The 25,039-nt window shown below is 34.8% G+C and overlaps 1 protein-coding gene across 1 annotated transcript; it reads right to left on the bottom strand.

The window, feature by feature from the left end:
- Positions 1 to 1,288: 1,288 nt before the first annotated feature.
- On the bottom strand, positions 1,289 to 23,560 carry LOC140050292 (sacsin-like). Its single transcript, XM_072095415.1, has 6 exons — positions 23,483 to 23,560; positions 22,448 to 22,507; positions 21,452 to 21,540; positions 19,804 to 20,074; positions 17,805 to 19,340; positions 1,289 to 16,959 (listed from the first exon to the last, which is right to left on the bottom strand). The coding sequence occupies exons 2-6, from the start codon at positions 22,470 to 22,472 to the stop codon at positions 2,795 to 2,797; spliced, it is 16,086 nt and encodes a 5,361-aa protein (XP_071951516.1). The 5' UTR covers positions 22,473 to 22,507; positions 23,483 to 23,560; the 3' UTR covers positions 1,289 to 2,794.
- Positions 23,561 to 25,039: the final 1,479 nt, after the last annotated feature.

Below are 25,039 nucleotides of genomic sequence, written 5' to 3'. Positions count from 1 at the left end.
TCAAATGGAATGTACAATTAGTAATATCTCAGCGTTATTATCAAATAATCGCATCATCATTCATCGACACTACTGTCTTATTTAATATGTAAAATCCTTTAATATCATCACTCAATTCAAATTACATTAGTTGTCAGTGCATAAACCGTTATCCATTGTCAATGCAATAATATCGGTGTTTTTTTGTATCAACTATACTGAAAAACCGTTCTGGAAATGTTGTTGGTAGGATCGCGACCAGTTTCGCTAAGTGTTGTCTTCCTCCTGGAGAAGAGGTATTTATTTAAAAACTGTACAACATGCATCACTGGCATAGTGAGTAGGCATCACACAGTAATATATTTATTAATTCGTTTATTAGTTAGCTGTTCGCTACAAATGTAGTTAAACAGGAACAGACAAAACAACAATCAATAATACGATTTTAACATGTGCAATCGTTATGATTTTATTCCAGTATGTGAGGATCAGTAAGACCCAGCTGCTGGTAAAGGAATGGCTAATGCTTTATCCAGCCCTTCCAACAAAAACACCGCACAATGGCAGTTATTTCCAACAATCAATAATGTCATATCTCATTACCATAATACCACATCATCATTATTCAATGTCTATCATCGTCATTGCAAAATTAAAACTGCAATCGTCGATATTTAAAACTACAATCGCCGACATTTAAAACTGAAGTCGTTGACATTTAAAATGGTAGTCGTCGACATTTAAAACTGTAGTCGTCAACATTTAAAACTGTAATCGTCGACATTTAAAATAGTAGTCGTCGACATTTAAAATGGTAGTCGTCGACGTTTAAACTGTATAGTAGTCGTCGAAATTTAAAACTGCATTCTTCGACATTTAAAATGGTAGTCATCAACATTTAAACCGTAGTCGTCGACATTTAAAACTGTAGTCGTCGACATACTGTATAGTAGTCATCGACATTCAAAACTGTAGTCGTCGACATTTAAAACTGCTATCTTCGACATTTAAAACTGTAATCGTCGATATTTAAACTGTAATCGTCGACATGTAAAACTGCATATCGTCGTTGAACAATAGGCCTATTTTAATCAACATGATTACAAATATCGTTCTTTTGCATGCGCACCCCAAATAAAAACATTTTCTGGTGGATATTCTTAGATGGTTGGGATCAGGTATCACTAATCAGTGGTTTTTCTTTCTGGAGCTGGTAAGAGTCAACGAACTGGTTGGTATAGGCCAAAACGATACTTAAGTAATTTTGTATTAAAACAAAAACAAACAAAATAACAATCCAATAATACAATTTTAAAATGTGTGTGATTCGTAATGATTTTATTCCAATAAAAAAGTAATTATCAGTTACAGATTCAGCATGCAGCTGTCGGCAAAGAGCGCTTTGATCCCATTAAACCAATAAAAAGATCCAAAAGCGGCAATAGACATACTTTCCTTTACGGTTATTGGTATCTAGATCTTATACCGACATTATATAAAATTCTGCTTATTACTATCATCGCGATTGCTACTAATACGCGATTGCTACTAATTAATACGCACTTGAAAATACGCGCTTATCATTACAATTTAAAAGTAGTAACTTTGCCGTAAAATGTTTATACCAACACCAATATATTTGAAAGTGTACTGTAACTAAACTACCACAACACACGTGCAACTATTGATTAAAATATCGTATAAAACACAACAATGACATGATGAATGTTAAATCATTAACCAAAGATAATTAAGGTCTTATTTATGACAAATAATAACAAAACAATATAAAATCATGAACATTATTTACAATTATTCCTGACAATTTTAAAACGTACTGAAGTACTTGGAAGATGTTTAATAATGTTAAGATTACATTAGGCCTATTCTACAATATCCATAAAGAATGAAACAATCTAATTCTAGTGATTTCTAATTATTCACGTCACGTTTTGGGGTCCGACATTTACCGTTACTAAAATAACGTTCTCTTTAAATCATACACAAACCAACATCTTAAGAATACATCATAACATTATTTTACAATGGAACACAATTCCAGCTTTAAACAATGATTTAATTCAAAACGCACGCGAGTAAAACAGGTTCTGGAAAAAACTATCTATCTGACATAGGTCTATAACATGCATGCCTGAACTGTCTTTGAATCTTAATAAATCTAAATGCTTAAATATTCCAAATAAATATATGTCTTGTATCATTTAAAATTGTTTAGCTTTGATTATTACATTAGGCCTACATAGCTATGTTAACAATAATGCATTACAAATTTCTGTTATACTATTATACACAAAATGATTAAAATTTAGTAGAGATAGGCCTATGCGTATGCACAAATGAATTAAATATCTTACAAACAGTAAGGTATTGTTTAGTACTTGTTTAGTTGTCACTGATTATTCCCAACATTGTATTTTCAATTACTGTACTAAAAACTTTAAAATGCTAACATCGTTGTTAATGACCATTTGTATACTTATTTTTAAGACTGAGGCTGATGTACATTTGCAGTTAATAAATCATGGTTATCAAGTAATATAGTTTAATTATCAAGTTTAAAACAAAACAATTCTTAATTTTATCATTTTGTTACGGTTTTTTTTCACAGAAACAGAATAGTAAAAGTGATTATCGTTATTTAAATCGGTGATCCTTCAATAAGTGCATCATGTCTATTAATAAATCACGGTTATCCAGTAATATAGCATAATTATTAAATTTAAAACAAAACAATTCTTAATAATTATCATTCGTTTTTTGACAGAAACAGAATAGTATAAATGATTATCGTTATTTAAATCGGTGATCCTTCAATCAGTGTGTCCATCATGTCTAAAATTGCTCCTGCATTTGAAATACAGATGTTGGCATCTTCACTACTATATCTGTTATGTGGAATTGTATTACCCCAATAATAACGTGCGGTATTCTGATCCTTACCATGAGTACACAGCTCACTGACATGTTTACGTAGACCATTTGGGCAGTTTGGTATACCTTCAACTGTGATTAACAAATGTCTAATATCATGTGTCATGTAGTTTCCTCCTGTACTTGATAATATAGCAGCTTTTAGTGACTTCTCGGCTGCTTGTAAACACTTATAAGCAACCCATTCATAACTTGGATGGCTGCCATCAACATCATTGCCGGCTGCAAAGAAGTCATGGCGTGCTTGACTTTGTGATAACTTTGCATCACGTTGACTAGGTGTTGAGGTATAAGATGTAAAGTTGCGATAACCACTAAATCCAGATGATGATCCAAAATTGTATCCGGATGACGAACCAAAATTATATCTTGGTGAGGAACCAGAATTGAAATGATATCTATTACTTCTATACCTTCGGGCTCTTTCGTCCCATCCTCTAAATGGTTCATCCCATGTTCCAAAATCAGATGTGTAATAATTCATTGAGTTTCTGGGACGACCCTTTTCTAAACGATCAACTTCATTTTTCAGATGCTTAAATACCTCATTGCAAAATTCTTCATGGTCGGGATTTTTATCTGGGTGCCATTTTAAGTACAAGCGTTTGATTGCTTTTTTCCTTTCTTGAACTTCAAGTTTCCAAATCTCTTCTAGTTCGTCCGACACTGTGGATTTAGTGTCGTCGAGATTGTCATAGGTTTGTGGTACTGAAGTTTCTTCACTACCCAATGGGTTATTTTCAGAGGCTACATATCGCTGTAAATCCATGCCTACATCCTGACTTGTTTCATTAGAATTATGTGACAGCCACTTGTATAAACTCAACGTGCTGACTATTTTCACTTTCCCATAGTCTATTTCGTACATCCTGTTGAGAGAACTGCTCTCTGAAGTATTGCATGATATCTTTCGTAATACTTTCGCATAAACATAAACTTCATCTTGGTCTTCTCGCTCATATACAACATACTCTCCAGGTCTAAAGTCATTGAATGGATGGTTATTCAAAGATTCTACAACATCATCTGGTACACGGGATCCCAATTCTGGCAATGACATTTTTTTAAATTTGTTTTCATCTAAAGCCTGAATATTACGAGTACTTAACACTTTCTGTATATTATTTGGATCACTACAAATCATCAGCGCCACTTCCATGTTGCTCAACACTCCAGTAAGTTCACCTACTTTTTCTACCAACATTAGTTTTAGAATTTGAAAGTTATCTGAATCATCTGAATCGTCATGCCTTATAAATATTGTTGCTTTATCTTCTCTTCTTTCAAGGAAGCAATGTGGTTCAAATGTACTTCCTTCAATTATGTCTCCAAATTTCTGAAAATGGGTTTTTAGGTTGTTGAGACATTTGATGGTAAGATGATCTGGAGATAATGTTAACAGTTTTTGTGAATAATCTGCATCTGTAAGTTCCAATCCCTGTTGATTAGCTTCATGTTTCAAAAGACGGTAAACACCTCTATGGAACAACGAAGATTGGAGTTGATGTTGAATAATATTTTGTTGCGTACAAAGTCCCTCCTTTGCATAACGACATTCGCTTTCTACAGGATCTGAAGTCATACACTCTTTCACTTGTGTGCTGAATTTACCAGGCTGTAGATCTGTTGGCATGTTTTCAATATAGATAATAGGACTATCTTTCAATCTAATTTCGGTGAAATTAAAAAGAATATTCTTGTCATTTTCCTTTTTCATTCTAACCTCAAACATCGGTTTGTCGTAGTACTTCAAAGTACTTGAATCCATAAGTTGATAAGATCGATTAGGAAGATACAACACGTCAATACCTTGCAGCCACCCTTTATCTTTGTGAGATTTGAAGATTTTGCGAACTGCAAATTTGATCATGGACATTAAATTTGGATTATCATGAAATGATTTATCTTTAACTTCTTCATGAACCATTTTGAGAAGTTCACAACATTGCCAAATGGAAGGTTTGTCCTCAGCACCAAGATGTTTAAAGAAGTCCATATATTGAACAAAGCTTTCTTGTATTTTATGAATGTATGGTGTAAGTACTAGGTCTTTCTTTATTTGTTTCACTGTGTACTTAACTGGAGTAAGTATCTCATCATGATCAACTAACAGGATGGGCACATCAATTAATTGCCTCACAATGCATGTACAATCTTCGCTACTTTTTCTGAATTTTTCAGAAAAATACCCATAGATTTTTTGCATAACTTCATGTAATGCTTCTTTGCATTCAGGAGACGTAGCTACGCTTCCTGTTCTTTTAAAGTAGTCATATTCTTTTTCCAGATGTGTACATATGTTCTTGGTATGCTGAAGAACAGTATCAATTGATGGTGTTTCAGATATATTTAAGTCTGAAAACATATCTCTAAATGAAATACATCCTATACGATGTGGCACATAAGGAATGGCATAGTTTGGTAAAATACTTGCGCTTGTCCATGCGAGTTTTACATTCTGACTTGTTAAAGCCCCATTGTATGCAACACCAACTTTACCAGGTTCATTATATCGTTTATGAAGGGTTAACAGGTTGGGATCTAAGTAAGGTGGCACTAAAAATGCTATGCCACTCATTTGACTCAAGAATCCTTTATCTGTCTTCAGTTCTTCTGTCGTTGCAATGTAATTAACAAGTGCTTTAGACTTCTCCGACTCTTCCTTGAATTTAAATCTATTCAACCTTTGTTCAATTTTACGTCCAAATTCTAAAACCATTTGAGGTGTAGCTTTTGTTTGCAAACCTAGCTCTGTCATAAATTGTTTCCAATCATAAGTACAGAATGGCTCTGGTAACAACATTTCAGGTTGTAACATAAGTTTGAAAATTGTAATTGAATCGTCAAAATATTCACGTATGTATTTTAACGGTCGGTCTTTGTGGGATACTAAAGGTGTGTTCTTCAAATCCATGGTTCCTATCATCCTGATCCTTGAATATTTATCAACTGGTCTTTGATAAATCGATTCATCCACAATCTGTTTAATACGCGTCATGTGTTCAACTCTTGCTTCATCAGTGAACTTGTAGAACAATGGTAGAATAAATTCTTTGTAGACGTCTGGTTCACTACATTTTGTCAATCCAAGAAGTCCATAAAGTTTTTTTAATGAGTCATCATCTTCAATGAACTCTGCGTTTGCTTCATCTACCCACTTTTCTTTCTCGACCTTTGGAATGCCAGAATGAAGAACAAAATGATGTTTGTTTTGACTCAAATTAATGAATTCGTTGTGAATGGAACGGTAGCATGGTAGCCGTTTTAAACTGTAGATATGTTCTTCTTTTACGGAAAATCCAACAAACCGTTCAAAATACAACAAAATTTCTTTTCTGTTGTACGAGTTCAGTGAATCAAAGGCTTGGTTATCTTCATCCAACAAGGATATGAAAGTTGTCAGTATTCTTGTAGGGGTACCCTCAGTGGCAATAAAACGTTTAATGAAGTTGACGCTGTCATCAGAGATACTATAAGAGAGATAATTATATAAATCTCTTCTCTGAAATATATCATTATCTACAACAGGAAGACTTAACTTTGAACATGCTTCTTTGATAGTGCTGTCTAATATATGACAATGGAGTACAGATTCTGCTGCAGAAAATGGCATTAAATAGTGATTCACTACCGACATTCTTGTCAATAAACTTTTTCTTTTGGTAGGTACTTTAACTGGAAGCACAGACCAATTACCCATACGATGTTTGATATGATCGCATTTGTCATTATCATTAAGATTAGGACAGTATTTCTTATCTTCAAATTTTGTTTTAAGAAACTTCCAGAGATCTTGAATCCAACATTTATTTGGAAATTCCTTACCGTCTGGATTCCATAGAAGTTTTGAATTTTCATATGTCGGCCCCAAATTGGCAGGTAGCCGTTCTACAAGATCTTCAATGCAGAATTTCTTTATTTCACAAGATTTGAAAGAGAAATGACATTGAGCCTTTTCATAAACAAATTCATCCAAGGATTTTGGAAGCAAAGTATATCTTCTGGATATAAAATATGTATCTGTTTCATTAAATCTTCTTAACTGCATGTCTTGTGTGAGCAGCAATGCCATGCCATTTAGAGAAATGTTCCCTTCTTGCAATTCTCTATCTTTATCAATATACTTAAGCAGTTTTATGTAATTGTGTTCACTTTGGAGACTTGAACTAATGATGTCACAAGGTAGTTCACCCGGGTTGAAGGCACTTTTCAGGAAGTAAACAACAGCTTTTGGTGAAACTTCCTCAACTGGATTTACTTGGTGTTTGGCAGCCTGTGATCCTACTTCGATCAGACCATTGTAGACAGTACCTGGTACAGTTGTAATATTAAAGCATATATGCTGCAGAATAGCTAGAGGTAGAATATCTTCCTCCTCACCAAACAGCAACTTTTTTAATGCAAACACAGGTTTGTTGACTGGACAAAAGTATACCTTTTTATCATTTGTTCCAATTGCAGGAAGCCATTTCAATAAATAAGCAACACCTATGTTGTCAGTTTCTTGCTTACTGCAGATCAATCCATCTGTTTTTCGAACAACTGGAAACATTAACATCTGATTTTGAAGAATATCTTTAAATACTTGTGTAGCCAATTGCTTCCAATCTGTGTGTACATTTTGTATATCTGGAAAGTATTGCCAATAGAATTCCATCTTCTTAGCCATCTCCCCAGAAGAGCAGGTGATTTGTGATGCACTGCCATTGTCAGAGGCAAAGCATCCATCTCTTAATTTGTTGAGCAGTTGAGAATAGGAATGGGCAATTACTTGACATTTAACATATTCATTCCACTCTTTATTTTGCATTATATTTGATAAATCACGCCTACTTGGATCAAGACTGAAATGTCCATTTATACTCACAGGTAGTTTTACTTGTATTGGAAGTGGTAGGAAGCAATAGGTACCTGTTGATGACGATTTATGAGATATACATGCTGCTACTCCACCACGTGGTAATAGTTTCAAACTTCCTTCATCATAAGCACATGATATGGATGCAGGAATCTCTTCAGTCGAGCCTATCCGTTGATTGATTAACCATACTTGTCTTTTACCATACTTATCAGAAATTGTCATTTCATATGTAACCTCTGTCATTTGAATGTCTTCCAATTTTGATGTCTTGGCACATTCTTTAACGTAGTTGTAGAAGTCATGTCGCCTTTTTTTATCTTCCGGTGATAATTCTGCCTTTACCCAGTAATCTGTTTTCATATGGCTGTCTTTTTCAATATGTGAAATTGTAATCTTTGTTAGATTATTCAAATATAACAACATTTGAAATGCATTCGATTCGAAATTGTCAAGTAGGCTTTGTATTTTGTCACCATCAAATAGCTCTTGGCTCATTGGTACTTGATTTATTGATGCAAAATTCTTCATTCTTGAAGTACGCAAGGGAAATCTAAATAATGTAGACCCTTTGTTTTTGAGAGAGTCCAAACGAAAGCAAGCCAAAGAATCTCGAAACATTTCATTAACCTTTGGTGAAATATCATACTGGTATCCTGGTGATTCTTGAGTTGCATGGTCAATAAATGCACAATGTGGATCAAAAATACAAAGTGTGTCATCATCGGTTAAAAATGAAGGGCAATCTGTAAGATGGTACACAGAATTGAACCCTATTCCATATTGGCCTGTCTTATCTGGATGAAATGATTTGGCGCCAGTTCCAAGATCCTGGATTCCCTTTAAGTCATCTTCTGTAAATGGTTTATTGTTGTAAACACATAATGCTGGTCCAAGAGTTTCTTTCCAGTTATCACAGAATACTTTTGTATCTGAATGTTGACGTGGGTCGTATATAAAATTAATTTCATCTGCCCCAGCATCATCAGAATTCTGTAGCAACTCTTTGAATATTGAATCGTCACAAGGATAACCCTTCAGAATCTCTCCAATTCGGTTAGTCAATTTCTGTACCTGACCAAACATTTTACCATATTTAAGTTTTGATCCATGCTTCAAAAGTACACTTGATCTTATATCTTTTATACCTATACAAGCTGCTAATATTTGGGGGATTAAATCATGGCACAAGATTTCTTCTCCTATATCAGCATCTGAAGTATCATGAAGGCAAAAGCTTAGTTGGTCGACTTGCCTTAAATATCCTTGTCGATCGGGAACTAAAATTGGACGTGGGTCCTCACAAGATTTACAATCAGCAATACTTTGAACCATTTCAATTGCCACTCGTAAGTCTCTTCCTTCAAGAGCCTGTTCTGTATACTTCGCTTGAAGATTATAACTTATATCCAATAAGGTAGAATAAGAAAAATCTTCTTCCATGCCTAGCAATTGAAAAATATTGTTATAACTTCTGAGTTCAAATGGTAGTTTGTAAAGATAAGGCGGGAATTCTCGTTTGCACCTTAGTGCGACATGTTTAATTCTCATAAACTTTCCATAACACAAGACAATCGCTGAATCCTGCAATGACTCACGGATGGTTGTTTCTTCATTGGAATTTGATATCTGAATTTCCTTCATTAAGCACTTGTACATTCTTTGAACATTTGCAACTTTAATACTGTCAGTCATGTCAGCAACAACTAAATATTTCAGCTGTTTAAGAATGTCCATCAAGCTAGGAACGACTTTCATTTTCAGTATTTCCCTGGTATTCTTAGAACATGGTAGACATTTTGAAATTGGGGCAACAGCTCCAACACAGTCTACTAATTCTGATATGTAAACACACTCTGGTGTCAGAAATAAATCAGATGAATTTGCCCATCTAACAGGATAATCAGGTGGGGCTTGGATCTCAACTGGAATGAATTTGATATTTACAATTCTTTGAACTTCATGTTCTTCAATTTCTTTACTAATAGAATCCATATATTTAAGTACAGCAGAAGCCCTTTTCTGACATATTGTAACAGCCTCAGTTGACCCAGATTGGTTTAGAGTCTCAATTGATTTGCATCGTTCGACAATATACTCAAATGGTACAACCGAATGTGACATACCTAGAGAACATAGCTTTCTAGATATTTGTTGGTCTTTGAATTCTGTGCCAAATGGAAATCTTCCATCTTCTGGAAGGTACATTGAAGCAATGTTAGGACAAGATTCATCAATTAGTTCAGATGGACGTTTCCGAATCCCATTAGGTGTAGAGGGAATACAAGGAAGACATTTCAAGTTGCTATCTATCCAATCATACCCGTCATTGTGTTTGAGCAGGAACAGTACAACTTTATTGACCAAAGAATCTGGTAACTCTGCTAAATGTGGAAAGAACTGTTCTTCAAAAAACTCTTGGTATGAAATTGTATTTTCTGCTAGAGCATCTGAACACTTTGAGTGTAGGAAGCTTTTCCGAATGTACTTAGGTAGATCTACAATCACACACCCATTTCTCTCCAGTATCTCTTTTACCGTCGGTAAAATATGACAATTTGTCAACTCTTCATCAAGGAAACAAATTTCCTGAAATGTATACCAGTTATCTTTAACTTTAAATATCTCTGGAGGTTTTGCATCCATTCCATGAACAACAGCTTGATAGAAACAATGCACAACATGGATGATATCTGTATGTACATGATCAGTTCTTGGCCAGAGTGAAAACATACTGTTTTCTTTATTGTTAATCGATACATCATTGAGTATAAATGATCTTGAAGTAGGCTCTGAGAGCATCACCACATATCCTCTTGAGATTAAATCTTTCATTAAAGCATTGTTCCATTGTGACTCTGAATGTATTGATGCATCATCTCCTGATCCTCTTTTGCGAAGACTTCTTCGATCTGGAGCTACGGAAAACTTTGCATTGATATGTATGGGAAGCCCACTAGATGGAATAGAAAGTGGAAGAAAACAAAACACTAATCCAGTGAAATTTTCTTTACTGTTACATTTATATGCCAGTCCACCATGTGAGTTTAACCCATGCTTTATACCAAATGGACTGTTAGCTAATTGTAGCGCATCACTAGTTCCTATAGCAGGTTGAATGATCCAGTCTTCTTTCGTACTTTGACCCTTTAAGTCTACAGTAATTCTAATCTTGTAAGCTGTTTCCATGTCTTTTCTAGTACCTTCTCTTGCAACGCTACAAATGCACTCTGGTTGTTCATCATAGGATCTTCTGTGGTAGACTTTGATTTTTTCAACGTTCTTAGTAAATAACAGCATATCACCAGCTTGCTCACAAAACGTAGATATGAGTTTTCTTATTTTTTTATCATCAAAAACTTCTCTGCTTATTTTTCCTCCTTTCTGTACTTGTTTATAAGTTCGAAGTGGAAGTCGAAAAAGGGTCCCTGTGAAATACGAATCTTGAAAATTCCATCCAAACAAGTTTGAGTAGGGCTGAAACTGATTGCTAAACCTTTCCACAGTTTGTGGGTTCTTTTTGAAATTTATTTGAATTCCAGGAGCTCCTGACTGTATTTGATTACCAAGATGAAATCTTTGGGGGTCAAAAATCGTTAAACGACCATTACTGATGAAACTCGGGACATCAGTGATGTGGTAAACCGAATTGAAACCCAGACCAAACTTTCCAATTTTGTTTGTTTGTTCTTTCTTAGATTGTCCACCCAACTTTGTTATGTTTTCAAAATCATCTTGTGTAAACTCTGCATCATTATACACAATAAGCGCTGGGCCGTGACATAGAGTCATTCCTTCATCTAATAAACCTTTTTTGTTTGAATTTTCGCTAAGGTCTATTAAGAATTTTACCTCTTTAGCCTCTGCATCATCTGCATTCTGGATCATTTCCTTCGGAATATCTGTTGCTTGATAGTCTTGCAGTATATTGTGCAACCTCTGTGTTAATGGTTCATTTTGACCATACTGTGTTATCCCTATCTGATTACTATGAGATAATTTTCTACTCAAAGGTATAACTCCAAAAAAAGAAGCTATTGCATTTGGTATATCTTGATGTACTACATTTTCATCATGTTCAATGTCTAAACCTTGCTTTGACCAATCATCACAAAAGCAGCACTCATCTGGTGAGACTAATTTGAGATTTTGACTCTGAATGGGAATAAGAATGTTCTGATAATTCTTTGCAAAATCTTCTTTAGTTGTATGACTTTTGATAAAATGTAAAACATCAATAACAAGCTTGTGGTCATCCTTAGTTTCAACACTTTGTTCATGGTTATCTTTGATCTTATGAAGAATTTGTATAAGATCACTTAATCTTTCACTTTGTTCCATTGCTACTGCACAATGTTCGAATAGTTGCTTATACTTCCGTAAGTTTCTATGAACTGAGAAGAAGTATGGACTGAGATTAACCTTGCCTTCATTAATACAAACAGAAGTCGTATTGGCAAATTGTTCCCCACTCCATATCCATGGCCAATCAGTGTTAAGCAACTCACGAATTTCTTCATTACTACCTCTTTCAAGATGTGAATAGATGTTGCTGCAAAGCCGGAGAACAGTTGATTCATTACTTACAAGGAACTTATTCTCAATCCTGGATAGTTCTTTTAGTTGTTGAATGACATCATTGCAATGTGGTGTACATGTTTGATTCGATAGATTAAACATTTGTAAAACTGAATTTCCACAATTTTGAAAAACAACTTTATCTATGATAGGTCTTACAAAGCATACTAAATCTGTGTGTACTGAGGGGAAAAGCTTTTTAGCACACACAAAATCCCCACATTCATTTCCAAACCAAGGAAAGACTTTAGGAAAGTCCATTGGTCTTGGCAATACTGGGAATATTTGTAAACTGGAAAGTTTATCAAGATCCACATCATTGAACATCCCTCGTTTTCTTTCCAAAAGCCTCATGAATGTTTGTATCTTCTTTATCCTGATTTGTTTTGAACGCTTGCTGTCTTCAAAAACACGGCCCCTTTCTAAAATGTCTGTCATATCCAAATCGTCCTTTATCATTCCCAACTCAACCATCACTTCCATTCGTGCCCTGTCTGTCTGAAAATCCTTGATTGGAAAACGATTTTCTTCAGGTTCAAAAAGATCAGCTACTTTACCATGTGGATGTACGACACTAGATATCTTTTCCAAACGACTGTTAGTTGGAATACAATTTGTGTTCCTTAAAAGCCTTTGGTACAATGGGCAATTCTTAGAATTGTCAATAACATGCATGATCAATTTATTCCGCCGAGTCTTATTTTGGATTTTGGTGATGTTGGGGAAAAATATTTCTTTGAAAAAACGTTCTTCCGTGTATTGATCAATCAAGTCCTTACATTCAACTCTTTTAAATCCATTTAGAATCTTTTCTGGGATGTCTACCATATGCTTTTCAGACGGAATGAACATCTGAAGAACTGCCTTCACATCATCAGTGATAGGGCTATTTGGAACAGTAGCTTTGTAAATGGCGATTGACTCAAGATTTAACCATTTATCATCACCATAAAATACACATGGTTTATCTCCAGAATCATCTATTCCATATGCAATGGCTGTGTAGAATGCTTTTAGAAGAGGAAAATATTCACTTTGCTCAGGAATTTTCGATTCATCTGGCCAACGGTCATACAATGAGGTAGCTTTAAAGCACTTCTTAGCTCCATCATGGTGTATTACACCCACATAGCTTCTAGTGATTATGTCAATCATAATTGCCTCATTCCAATCAGACTTGACGTCACGTGCGTAACTTTGTGTATTTCGTTTCCAAAGACTATGTCTGTCATTAGATACAGCAAAATTACCATTTATATGACAAGGTATACCAGAGGTTGGGATTGACAGAGGAAGGAAGCAGAAAACTTCACCTTCTTCAAGAATGGATTGAACTGGAAGTGCTACTCCTCCACATGGAACCTTAAATCGTGGTGTATCAGTCATTCCGTGTAACTTCTCGTATAAATCTAGAGATTTTGTTTGGCCCATACAAGTAAAAACTAGCCAATGGTTTAAAAATTCAGCACAAGTACTATGAAGTTGAACAGCTCCCTCATATGTAAGACAATGTTCCACACATACTTCTGTTAATGCCCATGGATAATCACCAGTGCCGTTATTTTGTTTAATATACTGATCAGCCTCACGTAAGATGGTATTCTGCATTTCAAACTTGTTTTCTTCTGGCTGATATTTCAGTAACCCATTTATTTCTTGCAAGTACTGTTTTGGAAATTTTCGAACAGAGAACAGTTTTACAGCATCCTGTGGCTTTTGATGAAGTCCTAGATAACAAACAGATACCTGTGTTACATGCTGCGTGAAAAGAAGTAGTTTCTCAGACATTTCAGTAACATTTTTCATTAACTGAACAACATTGTCTTCTTTAAAGTATTTATCACTTATTTCACTTTCAACGCCCATGTTGTGTTGTCTTAATGGCAAACGAAACAATGTTCCTTCAAAGTTGACTTTATTTTTAGCAAGAATGTCACATCCAAAAATCCCCTGATATGGTAGAAATTGATTCTTGAATCGTTTCAAGGTTGTTGTACTTCTATTTAGATCGATTCTAATGCCAGGATTGCTCTTATCCCTCAATTGGCTGTCCAGAAAAGTTGTGTGTGGGTCAAGGAATCCAATACTACCTCTAGACAAGAAACTGGGAACATCTGTTATGTGATAAACAGAATTGAATCCTAAACCAAATGTGCCGATCTGCACTTGATTGTCTTGTTTGGTTCTTCCGCCAAGTTTGGTGATGTTCTCAAAATCTGCATCACTAAATGTTGCATCATTAAAAACCCATAATGCAGGGCCATTCCACACCTTCATATTTTTATCTAATAGCTTTGATTTTAATTCACTATTTGTGCGCATGTCAATCATGAATTTAACTTCAGTGGCACCTGCATCATCAGCATTTTGAATCATCTCTTTTGCGATAGAATCTTCAGTGTAGCCACTGTCAAGAATGTTCCTTAACTTTTGAGTAAGATTCTCCTTTTGACCAGCTTGTTGAAATCCTGCTAATGACATTGCACCACTAATCTTTTGACCAAGTGGTGTCACACCTAGACGTTGGTATATCTTAGGAGGGACACTTTCATGCACAAGCTTAATATCTTCAAATTCTTCATGTTCTAGCCATTTCTCATTTGGGAAGCATACATCATCACATGAAGCAAATTCAAGGATATTTGCATTTGGCGTGGATACTGGAAGAAAAATTTGATTCCTGACTGCATTTGGTAATTCTTTGTTCAAATCTATAATAGATTTAATGACTTGTATTGCTAGATCTCTATCATGATCAATGCGCTCATATGTCACATTCTGTCTAGCCTCATGAAAATCCTTTATTTCCTCAAATAGATTAAGCATTTGTTCTGTTTCATTATCAAACTTCAAACTTGCTCCAAATTCCCTAAACAATCGTTTGTAGCCAAGAAATCCTTGAGGAAGCACAAATATGTAAGGCTCTAAGCTATGTCTGGTTTTCTCAATTGACATTTTTGTTGGTGCAACAAAACATTGTCCAGTCCATACCCACTTGTCTTCTCTCTTTATCAATGGTTTCATCTCAAATATGGTACTTTGTAAGACTGGGTATATATTGTGTAGTATACTTTCAATGCTATGTGTGTCTACATTCCTTTCCATTTGATTCTCTTCAGTTACATAGTTTACTACATTTTGCAAATGTTCGTAAACCAAATGTGGAGAAGGCATTGACTCCCAGTAGAATCTTCTAGATAATTCAGTAAACTGATCCAAGACAAGCGGCAATGTCGAACCTACTAAAGATGCATGTTTCACAGACTTCACATCATTTGGCGACACTAGAATATGAGTTGACTTAAACAAAGGAAAACCCTTTAGATATGTACTTTGGTGCAATGACTTTACAACAGGAACCCATTGGTGACTTTGTAGGCAACTGAAAAGTCTGTCATCATTGATAACATGTGGAATTACTTCTAAAAGATTGCATAGAGCATATGCTCTCTCTTCGTTAGGGTGTTTATTTAGGTGATTTACACATCTTATTATGTCACTACTTGTTACTTTACAACAAGTTTTTAATCCAAGCTGTAGAAGGATTTCCCGATAGCAGGCAAATTGTGCTGTGGGAAATAAATCTTCTCCTCTAAAAAGCTTGGTTAAAAGTTCATCTGATGGATCAAAACAGTCTGATGCCCTCTTATGATCCCCATTTTGCATTGGAATAAATGGTTTCTTTTTAATTTCACTGATAATATTCTCCTTGTAGCCGCTTCTCAGTTCATGCCACCTTTCCATTATCCAAATGATGAGTGACTTCAAATCGTTGTCTTTCTCTGTACCTTGAATCATTTGGCACAATGCTTCTTCTCTTGGACATGACTGAAGGCGTAATCTAGAAGCTAAAATACTTGAGTCTTCATCAGATATGTCAAGAAGTATATCTTTTGTTGGAAAACCGAATGGTGGAAGGTCATTTTTACTCACAGTCTTAAGTTCACTTCCATTGACAACAGCTGATTGATACCTATTATCAGGGCTTCTGAAGACATGTGTTGCTCTTTCAAAGACAGAAATATTGAGCAAAATGTTCCTTTCTTCAGACTCCATCTTATGTGGGATGTCTTTTAAAAATGCTCTTAACAACTGCACATGATCTGCAGGAAGCTTATCAACATCATCTTTGAACTTTTGGCTGGTTCCATCTTCAATAAAAATGCGCAAGATGTCTTTTGGTAATACCTTATGGAAGTACAGCTGCTGCCCTTTGGATGGGGGAAGTATCGCAAAATCTGCACCCTCTGGATTAACAGGAATCAAATGGAGTTTTGTCAATAGATTTTCAAAACTTGGATCTCTGTCACTTAATAAAACAAGTCGTGATTTTCTTTGAAACCTTACTAACTCAATTTTGTTATGATTTTGACGGAAGTTGGTAGGGATAAGGGTAATGCCTTCATATAAGTGGATGTCATTCCAGAATCTTTGAAGGAAGGTCCAGAATTTTTCAAGCCAGCTGAGTGGAGGCTCACCATATTTGCCAGGATTCCAAATAACACAGTTATTGTTTAACCAATTACGTGGCAATGCTTCTTTGATTAAAGTTGGAATAATATTTGGCTTTAGTTCACGAACTTGTTTTATACCTGAAATAATGAAAAGAAAATAGAATTCAGAATGTGTAATTAAGAAAATCCTATTTTGAAATCACTCACCAACTAATGCATTGTATGTTTTATATTAGGCAAAATAATATTGTTTAGGTGAACACAGGCGCCTACTGTCAGCAAGCTTATTATCTCAGCTTTTATCACATTTGAGCTAAATTTGGCAAAAAGTAGTCAATTTTTTTAATGAATTGTCAATGAATATTAATGGTATCATTTTGAAAACAGGCATTTGTTCCTTCAGTAGAACCTTCATTTTACGTACGGTACGGGACCGAAAGGTAAAACAAGGGATTCGTAAAATCAAGGTTGACCTTAAATTGACCCCAAATACGTAGAGATCGTAGCTAGCCGTATTTGCCTACTCCTGTACAGTATGCAGGCTGAGGTGGTCACTAGCTAGGCCTAGACTATTCAGGCTAGGCTAGCAGGCCTAGCAAGATGTGAGGCCTAACTAGAAAAGTACAGTATATACAGGCTGTGCGATGTTTAAATAAAGTGTAAAATATAATTGTTTTCTATCAATAAAAACAGTCGCTGCTTTAGGGGGAATGCACGTGCGTAGCTTGTCCCACACACAGCAGAATTCCTCATCACACAGCCATGATTGTGGCTTTTTGTGCTTTGTTGTTGTTAAATTGCGCCCTCAATGTAAGAAAATGATGACGTCATAGATTATTTTAAGCGTACGTAAAATCGAGGGAACGTAAAATCAGGGTACGTAAAACACAGGTTCTACTGTAATTACATAAAACAGAACAATAGCAAGTTAAAATAGTGTCTCAGCTATTTTGCGGGATTGTGGAACTGAAATATTAACTTACTTGTTCTATTACCTCCATCTGTGATCTTTTTCTTCAATGAAACTTTAAGATTCTCTTGAATGAATTTGTGGCTTAAACCTGGTAACAGATCCATTGAGCATTCACTTGATACAGAGAAAATCACATTAGTTTCTCCAGATGCAAACTTACAAAACGATCCATTGGCGAGAGGCAACAACTCAAATCCTTGCAGATCATTGAAATCATCATCAGCCAGTAAGTACTCTAAAAGATTGATCTTTTCTTGACTGGTAAGGTTGACTAAAGAAACACCACGTAGAGTGTCACGAACCAGTTTAGGAGTGATACAGCGTTTTCTGGAATTCTCAAGTGCCTTCATGACACTTGGATAGTTTTTAATGGAGACAACCGGTTTCTTCTGCCCCAAAAGAAGCTGTAAAATAAGGTGTTGTGTTTCTTCTGGAATGCCTTCTTGAAGATCAAATATTGCAGTGTCAATATCTATCCAACTACCATTACAAGCCTCAGTAAAGAAAACCTTTTCCTTCAGTAACATCTTGAAAAGTTCAGGGCACATGAACTCATTCCAGGGATAAGTAACCTTTTGCATGTCAGGCCAAGTCTGATAGACACAATCAAGAGAAATGTTTCCTGTTTTATGCAGCTCAATGGCTTTTTGAATGAGTTCTGTATATGTTTTTGGAACAACTTCCTGTAGTAGTAGCTGATTCCATTTAGACATCTTATCATTACGATCTCTAAGGGGCCATTTGATTGAGCGACGGTCATCACTAACACCAAAATCTGCATTGACATGTACTGGTAACCCACTGTAGTTCTCCTCTGCTGGGAGTGGAAGAAAGCAGAATGTCCTTCCCTCAATTGCCTTCACTACATTGCTTGTGAAAACTTGCATGGCAATACCAACCAATGGAAGTCGATCATGTTCTGTTGCTAATGTCAACATTTCAGAGTTTGCATGTAGTTCAGCTAAATGAACACTCACAAGCCATTTGTCTTCTGAAGCTGTCACACAATTCTCACGTAGTTCTTCCACATGAATATTCATCGGAAATGTTGTTAAGAATTGTTGTTTTTGCTGTTTACAACCTCTTATGGATGATAGTATTTCTTCCCGCTTTTCCTTAACTAAGTCATTAGTTGCAGCTGATAATCGTGCAGAAAATAACGGTTTTTCCATTTTGAATCTTTCTCCAACAGATATACTACTTATGTTCTTCAGAAATAGAAGTAGTATTTTTGCATCTTCAACAAACAATTGAAAAAGTTTTCTTAATTCTTCACCATTTATTGTCTTTTCTGAAATCACCGAAGGTCGATTTCGAAGAGGAAAGCGAAACATTGCTCCTGAGAAAGACTCTCCTTCTACTAGACCTGGATGATCGTTGAACAGATGTTTATATGGTGCAAATGTGTCTGAGAATCTACTATCTTTGAAAACATCATTGTTCTTGTGAAATTTCCGGCCCCGCTGTATTCTACCTTCATGTATAAACAATTTCTCACTAGGATCCATAAATGCAAAAGAATTACCACTAACAATGCTTGGAATATCTGAAAGTTAAAAAAATAACATTCATATTCTTCAGAAAAAAAAATCTAAACATTTCTGAGCATTTTTTCCCAATACTAAAAAGTACCACCACTCCAACTACATAAGAAAGCTTAAGTTTATTTCTCTCTGTCTCGCCCCCTCTCACCCAGTTGTATGATACATACATGCATGCACATTTGGAAATAATTCATTTAATTAAAACAATAACAAAACAAAACATTTATAGCGGGAAATTCCAAAAATATAATCAAAGGCTATAAGAAAATGTACATGTCATGTTCTAACAATGTTCATAAACCATACCTCATGGTATTGAAGATACAATTAAGTAAATTAAGAGCAATAGAACAAAAAAAAATAGTAATCTATTATTCAAATGAAGATTTGGAAGTATTTAGGGCACATACTGTACATATTACAGCATAAAATTATAATGTGACACACATGGTTGCAATTGAATACCTGTCAAATGATATACGGACACAAATCCCATTCCAAAGCGACCAACTTTTGTTGGATCGTCCTTCTTTCCAGATCTCGACAAATTCTGTATGCTACTCCAGTCATTCTTTCGAAATGTTGCATCATTAAACGCACACAAAGCTGGTCCCTGGTAAGGTGATAGATCGCCGATTCCTTCTCCGTGATACAGACGATCTGTGCCATGCTGTCGTCCATCATATAAAAATTTGACTGTCGCAGCACCAGCATCATCTGCATTTTGTGTCAACTCCTGTATATAAAAATAATTATAAAACTACATCGAAACATAAATAAACAACATATCAAAGCTCTGTCTACACTATCAAACTTTATGTGACAAAACAATATGTGTATATGATATGCCCATCCATATATGGACATGATGATTTCATATCACTACCATATTTGTGCATAACACTACCATATTTGGGTAACATCACACTTTTTTTTGTCAAACTAGATTGATAGTGTAGACAGAGCTTAAATATAGTTTAACCTTCCAGCGTGAGAATATTGCCACCCATATCAAAGGCACATTACCGTAATTGTTTTTTGTAACACTTTGACTGCCATCTTCATGTTTGGAAACACAACGCTTGACTGCCAAACACGAAGATCTTCATGTTTCGCATTTTTAACCGGTAGATAGGTTAATTATTGGTATATAATATAAACATGGACACTATATTCGGTCTGGACCGTCAATATTTTACTATTTGAAAGTAACTGATCTGGTTATGAACGACTGTCAAAATGGTACCTGTCGAAACAACATACTGTACACCGCGCATCACAGTAGCACGTAGAGCTATGGCTTGGCGCAATGTGTATCGGTCGCGCGCTAGCTATGCCGCCGAAGCATTACAAAGGTTTTTGTAGATTGGCATGTTTGTTTGTTATCTCAGAATAAAAAATAATGGAGTCATTTTCAATATATGAAGTCTTTAATTTTATTATTGTATGTACACCCTAATTGTTTTGGTGTTTCACTGTAAGTGACCGAGTTTCACGCAACAAACTTGTTTAGAAATGGTATATGGTATTATCATCAGTTTACTAGGCTAGTAGTACTAGGCTAGGCTAGGCCTAGTCGTAAAACGGTTCAGGACCAACTTTAGGCCTGGTTAACTAGGCCTGGTGTCTTTACTATGTGGATTTTGGCGAAACATTGATGTAAGATTTATGATTTATAAAATGTAATACATTTTTTGATAGTGATAACTTGTTTTTATTGGCCTATCGGTGCCGTGTAAGTAACTTTTTTGTTGTTTGTTGATCTCACCGGGCGATATTTTCATATTGTGATGTCTTGCACAAAATCGCGAATATCTCGACTTTCTTGCGCGAAACTACGAAAAACTAAAAAAGTGGGTTACTTTTATTTTACTATTACGATTTACATATAGCGATTTTCAAATCGTTCTTGGTACCATTGTAAAGCTAAAATCTTTATGATTATTTTAGTCTAAATTACATATAAATCAGATCACATATAGTTTCAATCAGCTTTAATAAAAACATCAAACTGGGCTAAAAACACTGGCGGTTTCTAACTGGAAAAACCTCTGGCAGTCAAAGTGTTAATAAATATTGTGGATTATTGCTAATAAGTGATAATTCCATTTACCTTTAACAACTGACCACCTGTGTAATTTCGAAGTATTTGCTTGACATAATCTACCAATGGCGGCTCTCTTTGGCCAAAAGTAAAATTATCTAAGAAAAAAAAATGCATTCCAAATAAGCATTTTTTTTTGGCCTTATGATGTTTTTTGGTGTAACAGTACAGTATTTATTCCCTTTTTCATAATATTAAAGTAAGTATTTAATATTTAGTGTTCTTAAAATACTTAAAATGTTTTTAGATTTTTTATGTACTATACCATGAAATAACACTAAAAATATTTCCCTAATGAGGACGAAAAAAGTGATTTGATTTGATTTGAAACACTTTGTGCATCTTGGCCCAGTTGTGTATCATGATGTTAGAACTTCTCTGTCTTCGCTGCATACTTACAGAGGCGGCGGATCCAGGAATAGCTCTTAAGTTGCCACTTTTGACAGCTAAAATTACATTGATTATGGAATACTTTTTGACATACTATAAATATCATGTCAGCGCTCCCCTGTTTAAAAATCCTGGATCCTCTCCTGGACTATCTCATCATCTTATTTGAGAACTTTTAATACATGCATGTCACCCAGATGTATTATATTGTCACCCAAAAAAAAATGAATAAAAAATAATAATAAAAAACACCTTAAAAAGGTCATTTTGCAGTTTTAATAAATCTAATCACTTTTGCTAAAAAAAAAACTTTAAAAATAAGTTTGTCACTTATAAAAAGACAAAATAAATGGTGAAATTCAATAAAAAAAAAACATTGACTTCCAGTCAACTTGACTATTTTTTGCTTTAAAGTACATTTTTTCAGGTAAATATTTTCTTTTTCAATCAAATTTTTGATCAAAGTGAATAACTATTATGTGACATTAAAATGGCATATAAAAAAAAATGTAAACAAATTATTTTTCCAGGGGAAGCAATATAATATCAAAGGATGTCATGGTGACCTCCTCCATTTCTTCATATCATTTCATAATTGTTTTTCGGTTTACTTACCTTCGCCTTCATCCTCATCAGACATCATGAATAATATTTGTTGCTATTCAATTCCAGATCCTAAGGTAAATAATTATAATTGTGATTAAAAACATTCATAGTTATTCATAGTGATTACGTAACTAAAGCTGCATTCACATTTACTCCATTTCACAAATAGAAGATGGCGTTGTGTTGTTGAATTAAATGGAAAATTGGTAGTTTCACATTTACTATTTTCATACCTTCCCCTTGACAGAAACCAGCCATACGCCGTATGCTTAAATATGTGATTTTAAGGGAATTCCTAGAAGCGAGATCAGTGAAAACCCACTTTGTACCATACCGTAAGCCATGGTCTGACAGCAATTTTTGTTAGCACACGAGGGAGACAGGGTATTTATAATCGGGTAAATTATTATCTCGCACCCTCTGATCCATGGCTCCTGTTAGGCGGCTGGTAAATTATGACACTTAGGTCGTGTCATACCTCAATGGCGGAAATTACTAACATCAGTAAAAATGATTACCTTACGAACAGTTTTTTGACTGGGAATTTCCAACTAATTTGTATCCATTTTTCATGCAACCACTAACAGGTTACCCAGTATAAATATATATTTCAATCAATCAATCAACAAGTATATCTACTGTGTTAATTTCTCAAGTAACAAGCTCATGATCATAAAAGAAAAGTTAGGCCTAGGTAGGCCTATTATATACTAAATATGTACTGTGTGTTTTTGTAGTAGCCTAGTGACAGTTCGTGGCTCATAAATGTCAATATAAATATAAAATAACTCCTTGTCTGATTGAACACAATAGAACCAAACAAGCAGAAAGCATGTCAATGGGAAATGACAAAAGAACCAAAATAAATACTAATGTCAATGATCCCACCACACACAGCATTATCATTATAATTTATTTTGGACTAAAAAATCGATCATTCAATATTAATATGTTTGTATAAGATTATATTATAGCCCTATAATATTATCAGCACTATATGATTAGATTTTGGCCGAAACAAGTGTGATAAATGGGCGTACCAACCTGTAGTAAATATCTGTAAATTGGACTTCTTCACATTTTCTTTGGGCTACCACCTGATGCACCCTTCCATCTTCGTGCAGAGTGGGTCATTAATGTAGCGTGCTTCGTCGTGTTTGTTCATCTTCATACAATAGTCGGAATCACGTGACTTAATTAACAGGCGAATGGTATCCGGCCACGTAAGGTGGTTTTTTTTACTGGGAATTTCCAAAATAACACTCGTCTTTCATTGGATGGTTAAAGATATTAAGATAATCCTCAACAGTATTTTTGATTGAGTGCATGTACGCTACACTACCACCATCAGGGAATATTATTATTATTCATTTCCTAATAAACAATATGAAACAAAAAGTGAATCGGTGTTGCAATAATAAAAGTAAAGTTACCATATTAAATATAGCTTCAAAAGTCAGCAGTTTCCTGATAAAATATATAATATTATTTTAATATGTGTGAAAATTTATTTAATAATGAAATTGACAATCAATTTCATAAACATTTAAAATTAAATAAAACGACAGTGTTTGTTCAGTAATGTGAACCTACTGTCTGCCGCCACCCAATTCTATCCATTTTGTATTGTATAGCGATATAAATTAATATAAATAATTATGGTCTTTTTTGTTGTTTTTGGAAAAATATTTTCTCGTTAATAACGGTTGAATCAACAATTTGTCACACAACAGTGCATTTATTCTTACATTCGTATATCCTCTTTTCGCGGTAAAGTGTTCCTTAATGGGATCGTGTGTCTCTTGCATATGGGTGTCATACTGCTGTTTGTGGAGCAATGTGTTTACTCCCACAACACTATGATGTAACTATCGATGTGAACAAAAAAACATCCCCTGCCCTCTCAAAAGCGTCGTGAAAAGTGAATTTTAAAAAATATTTGCATGGCCAATAACTGTCAAACAGGATATGAATAATTTTGAAAGGAAAAGAATCGAAAGTCAAACGCAAAATATTCAAAATGTCTTGCTTCTTAATCTTTAGAATCTCGTTGTACACAATGGTCCTAGAGGTGATGGGTATCAAAATGAATAGAATTAATTGTCATCAGAAGGTTGTAACTTACAATTTCCATCCCTATAGTTCTATTGACAGTCAATTAATGAGCTTTATTCAATTAAGATTATTCTATTAAGTAAACATTTAAAATACAAGCAAAGCTATATATTTATTTTTATTATTACACATTATTGCAAAGTTATTTATTTGTTCTTCTTTCAGCGACGGACCACAAGACCATGGAACATTAGTCTTCTGGTCAGTAACACTTCTTGCTATATGCGATATTGGATTTCTTTCAAATTCAGGAATGCAGGTGGGCGTCCAGTCATAGCTAGAATAATAATATGATGGTTATGATGGTGATACTGACAATGATTAAGATAACGATATTAAACTCTATCTACACTATCAAACTTTATGTGACAAAAAAAATGTGATGTGCCCATATGGACATGATGATGATGTCATATCACTACCATATTTGGGCATATCACCACCATATTTGAGCACATCACACTTTTTTTGTCAAACGAGTTTGAT

The sequence above is a fragment of the Antedon mediterranea genome, chromosome 5 (genome assembly GCF_964355755.1).
Source record: "Antedon mediterranea chromosome 5, ecAntMedi1.1, whole genome shotgun sequence".
Taxonomy (NCBI): Eukaryota; Metazoa; Echinodermata; class Crinoidea; order Comatulida; family Antedonidae; genus Antedon; species Antedon mediterranea.
Note: the sequence above shows the minus strand (reverse complement) of the source record. Positions and strands in the feature narration are given on the sequence as shown.

Bases quoted from the DNA above. Each gene is read 5' to 3' on its own strand.
- LOC140050292 (XM_072095415.1), bottom strand. From the start codon at position 22,472: ATGTCTGATGAGGATGAAGGCGAAG. The intron at 21,541-22,447 runs GTAAGTAAACCG...TTTTTTTCTTAG, and splicing joins TGATGAGGATGAAGGCGAAG to ATAATTTTACTTTTGGCCAA. The intron at 20,075-21,451 runs GTAAATGGAATT...TTTTATATACAG, and splicing joins CAGGTGGTCAGTTGTTAAAG to GAGTTGACACAAAATGCAGA.